Genomic DNA, 12,073 nt, shown 5'->3' with positions numbered 1-12,073 from the left:
GTTACATCTTTGCTATTGAGAATTAATGTATAGCCTATTCATTCTACAAGTAGAAAAATTATATATATGCATTTTTTAAAGTTTATTTATTTTTAGAGTGCACATGCGAGTGGGGAAGGGGCAGAAAGAGAGAAGGAGAAAGACAAAACCATGCTGACAGCATGGAGCCTGAGGCAGGGCTGGATCCCATGAACTGTGAGATCATAACCTGAGCCCAAATAAAGAGGTTGACACTTAACCGACTGAGCCACCCAAGCACCCCTACATAGAAATATATTAAATAAGTATTCAGCTCTAGGAGATAAATAGCATAGGATGTTTTCATCAAGGCACTTATAAAACAATTATTCATACATTAAAAAATTAAGTAGCCCAAGGGACACTAAACAAAGCAGTGGGTCTAATGGAATATAGGACCCTGGAATAAAGCCTAGGAATATAGGCTTTGGAGTAGATGTCTGTCTACTTAATGTCTGTGTGATTCTGAACAAGAATTTTAATCTGCTAAGCCTCAGTCTCAGGGTAATACTCATTTTAGATTTGTGGGAATTAAATGAGATTATATATAACATATTAACAACATGCACAGTCTAACATGTTAGAAACACTTATTAAGTGACAGTTATAAATAAAAATCCATTAAGTGGTTCAAAAACTAAGTGGTCTCAAAACAGAGTAGAAAGATTACTGGTAAGGATGGTTCAGAATTGAAAATAATAAAAACTTTGAAAGCTACAAATGAAGGCACATCCCAGGCAGAGGGACCCTGACAGCTAAAGGACAGGTATGGCCTAATGTTTGCCTCTGCTTAGCTAGGGTGAAGGTTTACGTAGACAAAGAGCAAGCCCAACTCTGAGGTGTCTTCAAAGTTAGGCTAGGTAGCACTGATGTATATTATCACTGCATGTATTACATGATAAAGACATACCCGACAACCATCTAGTAAATCTTCAGGTGCTTGAAATGCACTGACATCCAGATTTTCTAGATTTTCAAGTGTAGGCTCCACTTTGCTATTAAGAACTGAATTATATATCGATTCATTTATGCAACTTGCATTGATGTTGGAAATATGGCTGACATCCGAAAGAGTACGACCTACATATCAAACAAAGATGTAGAAATTTATGGAGATAAAAATGTGATTACCTACTTCCCTATAGAATAACTTTTCTTATACACAAAGGGCTGTGAACAATTTTCAAAGTAAGAATCAAATGTTTTTACTGAAGTCTTGGTGGCCAAGTGAGAAGGGAAAATGAAACTAACTTTCACATCTTTTTCAAATAAAAATAAATTTAATATATTTTAATAGTGGCTTGCTTCCATTAAAAATCTGAAGTTGCTGGCTGTAGGGTCCAGGAAAGAAGAAAGCATAACACCTGATAAATTGCCAACATGGCACCTATAAGATAGAAATGATTTTAAATTTTACATGAATACAGATGGTCTATAACAACTGCAGTAAACTAATAAAAATGTATTACTATTTGAACATCAGTCAAGTTCTGAAAAATCTTTTAAGTCTTTATTAGTATTCTTGATTTCTTTAATCATCTTTTGCATTCAATCAGAAAAATAAAGAAAATACATTCATTATAAAAAGAAATACCAGGAGTTCTGGACTAATTTTCATACAATTTAGTTATTATACAACTATGCCTGGGAGCATACCAAGAAAGAATGACATTCCTTACTATATCTAACTGATTCTATTTACAAATCAATTCTTACATAGAAAACTGTTAAAAATGACTGTTTACTTTAATCCCACTGAGACTTACTATCAACTGTGTTGATCTGGCCAGTAGGAGTTGAAGTATCAGGTACAGTCTTTGTTTCCGGTCGAGGCTCTGTCTTGTATATGGATTCATCCTGACAAAAACCTTTGTCAACACTGTCAAAAAACCACTGTGTGGTCACACAGTGTACATTCCATTTCTTGGCACATTCATATTTTTGACCTATTATGTTTATTAAGAAACAGAAAGAGAAATGTAACCATTAAAATCTATCTCTGTAGAAATATTCATAGTATTACAGGTTATGGGGAAAAACTCACCTGAAACAAAATTAAAGTTACCACTTCTTACTTTCAAACAGTATGCTATACAGTATATTAAAAAATAATATTTTAAGTTATTACTCAACTATATTTTCCATGTGTTGTGTAAATACACATGCCATATAAGGGGGTTTAATCTCTTAAAATTGAGTAATTTATGGGGTGCCTGGGTGGCTCAGTCAGTTGAGAGTCTGACTCCAGATTTAGGCTCAGGTCATAATCTCAGTTTGTGGGTTTGAGCCCCATGCTGGGTTCTGTGCTAACAGCACAGAGCCTGCTTGGGATTCTCTCCCTCTCCCACTCCACTGCTCATGCTCTCTCTTGCTCTCTCTCTCAAAATAACATTTAAAAAAAAATAAAATAAAACTGAGGAATAAATGTGGGGTAACTGAAATGGTAATGCATTTTCTTCTTTTAACTGCCTCATGTGCTGCAAGGTATATCTGCAGGTTACAACTTGTAGTTCATCTAATAAAGCTGATTTGTTCAATTAAAAACTAAGCCAAGCCTTTTGTCATTAGAAAGAAATGTAATTTAGCTACATTAGCCTTTTTTTATTCATCCAAATTTCTTGTCCTGTAAGTTTTTTTAATGATCTGAATAAACCTGGATAGTCATGTAATTTTTCTACAGATTGTGAACCAAACTCTCTTTGTAAGATTTCAGGGGAAAAAAATATACCAGATTTGTAACATATCAGAAGGAAAAGCTATTCTGTAAACATCTTCAAATGTTAAATACTAGGGAAAATTCTGTACTTTTTTGCATATAGTTTTACCTTTCGGTTCTTGCACAATGAGGTGTGTACATTCATTCATTTTCAGTTGTCCCATGTATTGACCTCCATGCTTAACTGTGAGTTGCTGAATTGCCTTTCTTTCTGAGCCACACAAGCCAGTCACACAGATTGTGCAACCAAGAAAAATAGGACACTTGAAGTCTTCCATGTTTATATCAGTATATCTGGCTATTTTTCTGGGGAAAGTAAGTAACAAGGAAAAAATAAACATTTTAATATACTAGTTTAAAATTTACCAGAATAATAATGACAACAGAAATCATTAAGGCTTTCCTCATTTTTTTAGGATTTTAATCATTTTTAAGGGAAACTGACAAACACGCAAAATTACACTAATTGCTCATCTAGCTCAACACTATGTCACTAATGAAAAGTAATACTTCAGATAGAGTTTCTCAAATAAAACTGTTCTGAGGGAAAATATATTTCATTAACTCTTTAAATCCATGCCAAAGTGGTGTGTTTTCCAAAATTTTAGGTCTGAAATACCTACAAACTCAAAACGATCTTGGTTGCCTACCAGAAAAGGAGACTTTTTTTCCTTCCCTTATACCATATGGATAATATGCAAGGATTTTTAGTTTAATACCAACAAAAATATCATTACCATTTTGTTTCCATGCAAGACAGACATGCTGGGAATGCAGGTTCTGATGCAGAGACATGTTTAGGATGTGTTGGACAGTGCTGAGAGGAAGACTGGAAAAATGCCTATTCCTAAGGTCTATGAAGGCAAGCATGTATCCTGCTTTGCTCACTATGTATATCTAACGCCTAGCTCAGGCCAGGTACGTAAAGTGAGCTTGATTAACATTTGCTGAAGGACCACAACTTAGTCAATGGCTTACATATGTTTACATTCAACTTTACACAGACCGACATCTTTGGGAGGGAATACAATTGCCAAAATGGTAATTCACTCTCCATCTTAATATATGGGCAGAGTAGTGGAAGGGTAATGCAACTTAAGAGTGACAATTGCTACAGTGATCATCTCAACTATTTTACAAGCATTTACTGCTGCTAACAACTTTATCATCAAAGCATTTACCTTGAAGCTAGTATTAAATCAATAGCCTATTCTACCTATTAACTAATACCTTGACAATAAGAGCCTGCAGATTCTGCTCTCTTGTTTTCACTGAAGGGTAAGAACCCCATTTTTTGTCCCTGAATAACAAATCCCGAAAGAACAACATAAAACCTCCCCTATAAAAACCCACAATAGGCCAAAATGATCGCATGTATCATTTTTTTAAATCTAGAACACATCTAAATGTCTTTCTTACTTCTCTTGTGACTTCTCCCAAAGTGTTTCAATCCAAGAAGGAAGCAAAATAGGTTTCTTTAGGTTTGCAGCAACTAAATATTTTTTGCTGCCAACTTCTCCTGCAATAAGGTGAGTTACTGATATATTAAGATCTCTGTATACGCGTCCACCCATCATTTGTACATATTTATGAACTTCTTCCTGTAAACCCAAAAGAAAATATGTTAATATTAAAGCAAACAGTATCTCTGCCATTTTTAATACAAAGACTCATAAATATCTTTTGTTGTTGTTAGCTTTAAGGCACAAATGTTTCTCACCACTATAAAGTTAAATAATCAAATTACTTTTTGTATAAAGATAAATATGAAATATAAATTCAAAAATAATTACCTTCACACATTATTTTCCTATATTTGTTTCTTTCAACTCCATGAGTTTATTTCTTTTAAATATAAATTTTATACATTACATATAAAAATACATATTTTTATCTCTTAGAAAGCATTATCAAAGCATTTCTTACCTTGGAGCTAATGCTAAACCCATAGCCCGTTCTACCTGTCAACATTTTTTTAGAAGATCGACCATCTACAGTGGAAAAAATATGACTCAAACTCTAACTCATCAACTGCAGAAAGGAAAAAGGGAGTTTTCTTTCAAGTAGTCAGTTTTCAATTAAACAGATGCTACTGTATTCGTTAAAATAGAAAAGACTGTACACTGTTGTATACTGACTTTGTGTAAGCCATGAACACCAACTACAAAGTCTTTCAAAGTGTCTCCTACACAGTGGAAGATTAAGTGTGGAGATATATATATATATTGGTCATGATTTTCCTCAACACTTACCCTTTTGTCTTTTTCCAGGCTTGTACAAGATACAGTTACATCAGACATAACCATATTAAAAACTGGATGTTCGGCTCTTGGGACACATCGCTGGTGGTGCACACAAAATATGACTACTTGAGGGCCAACAATTCTGCAGCCAAGCTATAAAAAGAGGGAGAAAGTTTAGTATGTAGGAAAAGACGTCCTGTATTATGAAATTACATTTTGTAATATTTACCAATTATTTACAGAAGGTGATGACCACTGCAGAAAAATCCCCAAATTGTTATAAGAAAAATTATTTAATTTCTTAGGGACACAACACACTAAATAAACACACATGCAAATCAAACAATGCAGTCTATCAAAAGAAATAAGCTTCAAGAGCCACATCAGTCAAAGTTGTCACCAAATTTTAATCTCTAAAACAAACACAGCCTTAATGATAGGGTGTATGAGTAACAGTCTTATGCTATAATAATTAGGAAATATCCATTATATACTTTTTAAATGAAGTACCCAGCCAACCAAGCAGTTTAAAATAATAAGAGCCTCACTGATCCCCTTCTAAAATACCTACACTGTCACACACACAAAAAATAATCCTAGGCAGTTTCTACATCTGCGTTTAAACACTTTGTCTTCAACTCAATGTCTTTCCAAGATGCACAAAGACTTCTCTATGGTATTACAGATTGCTAAAAAAGTGACCTTTCATTTTCATTGATAACTAAGTTAACAAAAGTGACAGTCTTGCTCAACATCAGCACATTCAAGCCAGAACTAAAAAGTCTGTGGGTGATTTAAATCATGACTGATTTAAAGATCTAAAAGGCAAATGATTACTGCTATCTTTTTGTTCAGCCATAGGAAAAGTGAATTTTTAATGCTATTGATTCTATCTGACAAGGAATGTTATTTCCAAAAGGAGGGTAAGACCAACAATGCTTTTGGCAAAGGTGGGCACAGACCTTCCATAAATTGTGCAGATACTGCATCTACCTACTCTTCTATGTTTTCTTCTCCTTCAAACAAGAATCACTTCTTTGTTATCTGCATGGAATTACAGCCAGTTTACTTTTATTTCAATGCTTCTCTCTTGTCCAGACACCAAAAAAGTAATGAGTCAGTAGACTCTGGAAATCAACAAAAAGAAATAAGATGGCTCATTGGTATATTGCAATACTCATCTCCAAAATGCTTCTTTCTTAGCATATAATGTTTCAGACCCTGCACAAGGTACAGATACTAAAATTCTGTGTGTAAGAGCACAAAGGAAAGACAGTAAGTAACCAAGAGTTACGTTGAGATCTCTTCCTATCTTTACTGAAAATTTTGCAATCAAACTGAGTTTAAGTACAGAACTCCATCACTAAAATGTTTCATTACTATAGAGTTCACTTAAACTAAATGAAGTTAAATCTTCTAAAATACAAAAGCCTATTGTAACATTATTAGCCTTTAAAAGTATTATTCTGGTCTCCTAAAACCAAAGGATTCCTCTATATTCATAATCTGCATAATATTTCATGGTCGATAAAGAATTTATATCCACTGAAGCAAAAACAAAACGAAAATCAGACTACGGAAGGAACACACTAAAAGTTGGCAAACCTTTTTGAGGTGATCAAAAACATTGCCACTAAATGGGTCACAGATATAAAGTGACCTATCATTCTCCTTCATGTTTAATGCCTCTTCTTCTGTAATAATCTGAAGATATTCTTCTGATTGGAACTCTTTTATTGACTGAAAGAAAAAATGAAAGAATGCACCTGAAATTTTTCTCCTGTATTTAAGTCCTATAAATTTTACCTTCAAAATCCATCTCCAATCCAATCTTTTTCCCTTTGAAAGCTACCATCATCTCTCCCCTCGACCTCTGCAGAAGTTTCCAAAGTGGTTCCTTCTCTCTTCCTTGCCCTAAATCTATTCACCAGATAGCAGCTAGTAATCTCTTTCACAATACAAATCAGGTGATGAGTCTGGGCCCCTGCCTATCTCCCCATTATTACCTTCTACCTCTCATCTCTCTTGCTTACTCTTCTCTAGCCTCCTGCTTTCTTGCTGAGCCTGGAACAAGCTAAGCATGACCTCATTAGAGGTCTTGCTCTTGTTCCCACTACCTGGAATATTCTTCTTCCAGGTCTTTACCTGACTTGATCCGTCACTTCAATCAGATATGCTCAAATGAAAAAGTAAAAGTCTTTACAATGGCCCTCAAGGCCTTTTACATGACCTCTTTACTCTTACTCTCTAAAGCACCCCTTAATATTCTTCCCCCATCCCTTGTTCACTACACTTTAGCCACATTAATGTTGGACAGACACTCCCAAGTACTTTCTCAGGGGCCTGTGTATAGTTGTTCTCCCTGCCTGAAAGCTTCACCCCAGACATACATATGGTTAACTATCTCAACTCCTTCAACTGCACTCAATTATCATCTTCTCCATAAAGCCTTCACTGATCATACTCTACTTAAAATTGTAACTTCCCTCCTCCCCCAGCAAACATCCTCTAGAACCCCTTAACCTGTTTTACTCTTTTCTCTTCCCATAGCACTTAGCACCTTGTAACATATAGAGTTTACTCATTTATCCTAACTGATTTATGTCTAGTTCCTCCTGCTAAAATAGAATGTAAGCTCTGAGAGAGCATGGACCTTTGCCTGTTGTGATCACTGATGTATCCCAAGTACTAGAACAGTCCTTAACAGGTCATGACACTCAGTAATTATTTGCTGAATGAACTTGAGAGAAAAACCTGCTACAATAATGCTTCTTAAACTTTAATATACACAGTAATCACACTGAAGATCTTGTTAAAATGCAGGTGCTAACTGGGAAGTCTCAGTTGGGCCCAATGTTCTGCATTTCCAACTCTACTAATGCTACTGGGGTCTGTGAGTATCAAGGCTCTACAAAACCCCCTACATCTTCCCATATTACACTGTACACAATGAAACATACTTTTAACGCCAAAAAATTAAGTGTAACCAGTACACAACAGATTCATATTTCTTCAACACACAAAGGTCTACTCTGATTAGTACACATAGAAAGAAATGTAATTTCCAAGAATAGCAGGTGTGTTACTTTCAATAAAAATGTCATAATAGACTTATGCTCTCCAAAATACACAATGTTTACATCAACCCCAAAATATGTATCACATCTATATTAATATAGACTACAGTAAAACTTCAAAAATAACTAAGACATAAGAAGCCCAATAAATCAAAAACACTAAAAAGGAGGAAATGAATTCATAGCATCAAACAAGGCGTTTTCAAGCACCCTTACCTCAAGAGCTTTAAAAAAACATTCGGTATTGTCTGAAGACTTTAAAAACTTCACAAGAAACGGTTCTTTGTCATTTCTGGACATTTTTGAACTGTCAAAATAAGGGAGCCATTAACAAGGACAAAAACACATCCTGTATGAAGTTAAACGTTAAGAGCAGCTATTTTTCTGTGCCGACAACAACTCCCAAGGATAGAGATGCTGGCTTTGCCCAGGAATTCGTTTATTAGTTTCTAGGAAACGCTAGAATGTGGGTAAAGTCGAGAAAAAAAAGTGACAACAATCCATGCAAATCAGAAGACGACATTAATGTCCCTAAATTGACTACACTCAGGGCTTTTGTTATGGGGCTCTAAGACCCCTAAGCCCATGGGGCATTCAGTTGCGCTTAGCTTAAAGATACACAGAACGAAACTGTCCACGACCCTCGAGGTTTGTTCACTCCTCAGTAAACGGACTTCAATATATAAACGGAAAACCGGTTAGCAAGGTCATGCCCCTAGAGGGCCGAATGCTCTTGCTCGCCAGCTCCCAGAGAAAGGCCCGACTCTAGGTTCAACCGCAGTCACGTCCTCTCCGGCGTCAAAGCCTCACCCGCCGGTCCATGGGCCATTTACACGGACGGGGGAAACGAGGGCCCTAAGGCCAGGGGAAGTGTAGCGACCCCCCAATTAGGGTGAGGAAGGAGCTGGGTCCTCTCTCCGTGCCTCCCTCACCTCTGTGAAGCCTGGGGGTCTTCGGGCGGCGAGTTAGGGTGAGCGTGGCCCGCAAGACGGTGGCTGGGGTCGGGCGCCACCCCGGCGCACACCCGCCGCAGCCGGCGGCGCCCCCGACCCGAAGCAAACGTAAAACCCGGAAATTGCTGAGGCCGCGAACCGACTTTCGCGCCAACCGCGCGGAGGCGCCCGCCTCTTCCGGCGGAAGTGAGCCCATCCGCAGTTGCGGGAGGAGGGCGGAGATGTCAAAAGTCGCTGTGGCGGCGGGTTTAGTGCTATTGCAAGCTGGCTTAGGGGTTACGAGGGCTTTGGGTGGGGTGGGTGCGTGGGCAGGGGGAAGGGGCGCTAAGCTCCCCCTGGGAGTTGGCAAGCTGCTCACGGGAAGACCTGGCACATCGAAAAATAAAGCCCTGGGGAAAAAAGAGTTTCCTTAATCAGTATTTTACACCTGCCGTATGCCAGGCAGTGCGCGTAAAACCATATAGTATGGTTCAAAACAACTCTATGAGGCAAATAGTGGTATCTCCGTTTTACAGATGTGAAAACTGAAGCTTAGCTAAGTTAAATGATGTAAGGTCACACAGTAAGTGGTAGAATTAAAACTGCAGCCAAGTCTTTTTGATCCCACAGATAGGGTCCTTTTCTCTCCAATATTGGTGGAATATAAGCACCACCTACCACAGCCAAATGACCTGAAGGGAAGAAAGATGTCAGGATGACTTAAACTACACACCTAGTGCGAAGGGATATGCACCCCTCCCCTCTGCCCCCCTTCAATTAATGTCTCACTTTTTCTGTAACTCCCTGAGTGTTGGGGGTACTCTGGGGTGGGCCCTAATGTTCAAATGGCAAAGGTCAGGGGGAGAGTAGTAAAATGGGATTGCAGAATCTTGGCTTGTTGATAACAACAAACAAACAAACAAAAACTGCTAAATTTTATTCTTCACTTTTGAGATTGAGAAGCTTATAACTTTGAATTGAGTAATATGAGAGTTTAACACCATGTATCTGATTTTCTTTCTTTTTTTTATTTGAAAAAAAGAGTGAGGGGGGGGGAGAGAGAGAGAGAGAGAGAGAGAGAGAGAGAGAATCTTAAGCATGTGCCATGCCCAGCACAGAATCTGATGTGAGTCTAAATCTCACCAACCATGAGATTATGACCTGAGTGGAATACAAGAGCCAGCACCTAACGGACTGAGCCACCCAGTCGCCCCTTTCTTTTTCTTTTTAGTGCCTAATGTTGGCAATAAGCATCTTGGGTCTAGTTGTGTGAATAAACCTGTGGAAGGTGAGTCAGAATCAGTAACACTGGGGCTCAAAGATAAAGGCCATTGTTGGGGGAGAGGGTGGGGAAAGTCTTAAAAATAAACCAAAGTTATTAGAGTTGTAAGAAAATAAGGATGATGAGGAGGAGAAGCCGCCAGTACCACAGCTTATTGTTAAGGAGCAAATCCGTCACGAAGCTCTAGCAATAATTACCGTTTGTAGGGTATGTTACAGTCAACAAAGGACTTCTGCCTGCACTATTCTCCTTTAGCCTTCTCAGCGGTCCTCTAGGATGTGGGCATCATTATCCCGTGTTTTGTAGATGGGGAAAGTGAGGCTCAGGGCTGCACAGCCAGGGAGTGCCTGCACCTGGGCTCGAGAAGAGGTAGTGTGACTGGAATCCCCTTGCCCTTCCCGACACACCACCCCGCTCCTTGTCACATGCTGCCTGCCCATCTCTGCGCCAGGAGGCAGGAGCCTGTTCCAGGCACTTCCGGGCCAAGTGGAGGCCTCACGAGAGGAGGGGAGTCATACCTGCTCTAATGAAGAGGAGGAGGAAGATGAGCTCAACCCTTGAGCTTTTGGCCAGCTGATTTTAATAGCAGAGGAGCTGATCTCATCTTTAGAGTAGACCAGGTGACAAGTTCTCCCATCTGCCTCCACATGGGCGGAGAGGGTCTGTATCTGTCCCTGAAGTACTTACTCTCAGAAAATGGAGCAGTGTTTCTTAATCTAGTATAGCACCTGGACCAGCTGTATCAGCATCAACCAGGAATTTGTTGGAAATGAAAATTCTTAGGCCTGACCTCAGACCCGCTGAGTCAGGAACTCTGCCTGTGGGTTCTAGCATTCCATTTTAACAAGTCCTCCTGCTGATTCTGATGCACCCTAAAGTCGGCCTGAACAGCATCTCTGAGGCAAGGATGAAAGTGGTGATATGGATTGTGGTTCATGAAGGTTTTGGTGAAAACGGGGAACAGAAGAGATGTGCCCGCAGGCAGCTGCCTCAGAAGATGGGGCTCAGAATTACCTTTCCCCTCACTTCTCTGGCATTCAGCGTCACCTTCCTGTTTCTTTGGCACTTCTGTCACCTAGAGTCAGACACTCTAAGCCCTGCTTGGAATAAGATTAAAGGGAACTTGATATTTAACTGTTTGTAGAATGAAAAAAAACTACAAGAAACAAATATGACAAAATAGTGACTTTGAAAATATGGATGGAGGTAATATGAGTATTTCTTGTTACATTTTGCTACATTTATAAGACTTCTGAAGATTAAAAACTAAAAATACGTATTTTTTGAGTGATAGGGTTTCATATTTAAGTTTCTAATGCTGTAAACGGATAAATTTAGGTATAACTTAAAAATGAGATTAATAAATGATTTTTATTGCTGCAGAAATCACCTTTGCAGTGGCAGAACATTTGTTTATACTGTTGTATTCAATAACCTAGAAAGTAGAGCATAAGCATACTGAGTCTGCTGAGGTGCAGGGACGAAAAGGTAAAATAGAATGTTAGTAGCATATGTTGCTACTGGCTGCATTTAATTAGGTACTATAAGAAAGAGACAAACTCAGAGAATTGGCTTGTTTGCATGCAAAACATAAAAGGGAATTTAAAAATCCCCAAATGTGGGGTTGTGCAAGGTTGGAAAAGCTGACAACATCCAGGCCCTAAAAACAAGAGATGAACTTGAGAGGTTTTGCACAACAAATGTCCCTTTCAGCTTGTCCATATGGGAAAGGTCTAGTTGAGAGGATGGTCATCCCACTGAACCTGGGTAGGTACCGTCAGCTGAGAGAGAAAGAGGTGTGGGCC

General features: G+C 38.6%; 1 protein-coding gene across 4 annotated transcripts in view; it reads right to left on the bottom strand.

The window, feature by feature from the left end:
* The window catches only part of TOPBP1 (DNA topoisomerase II binding protein 1), a 61,902-nt gene extending 52,813 nt beyond the window's left edge, over window positions 1-9,089 (bottom strand). The window contains exons 1-8 of one of the 4 annotated variants that reach the window (XM_007087395.3): window positions 8,987-9,089; window positions 8,271-8,361; window positions 6,583-6,717; window positions 4,987-5,130; window positions 4,154-4,335; window positions 2,844-3,040; window positions 1,785-1,964; window positions 929-1,098 (exon numbers count right to left, since the gene is read on the bottom strand). In XM_007087395.3, the coding sequence (XP_007087457.1) occupies window positions 929-1,098; window positions 1,785-1,964; window positions 2,844-3,040; window positions 4,154-4,335; window positions 4,987-5,130; window positions 6,583-6,717; window positions 8,271-8,354 (1,092 nt within the window). In that variant the 5' untranslated portion in view covers window positions 8,355-8,361; window positions 8,987-9,089. Of the gene's footprint in view, window positions 1-928; window positions 1,099-1,784; window positions 1,965-2,843; window positions 3,041-4,153; window positions 4,336-4,986; window positions 5,131-5,939; window positions 6,105-6,582; window positions 6,718-8,270; window positions 8,362-8,986 lie in introns of those variants that run through there. The other 3 variants (XM_042999130.1, XM_015539923.2, XM_042999131.1) reach the window with 3 other exon arrangements.
* Between the last annotated feature and the right edge of the window lie 2,984 nt (window positions 9,090-12,073).

This window comes from Panthera tigris, chromosome C2 (genome assembly GCF_018350195.1).
Source record: "Panthera tigris isolate Pti1 chromosome C2, P.tigris_Pti1_mat1.1, whole genome shotgun sequence".
NCBI classification, from domain to species: Eukaryota; Metazoa; Chordata; class Mammalia; order Carnivora; family Felidae; genus Panthera; species Panthera tigris.
This window is presented reverse-complemented; position numbering and strand designations above follow the sequence as displayed.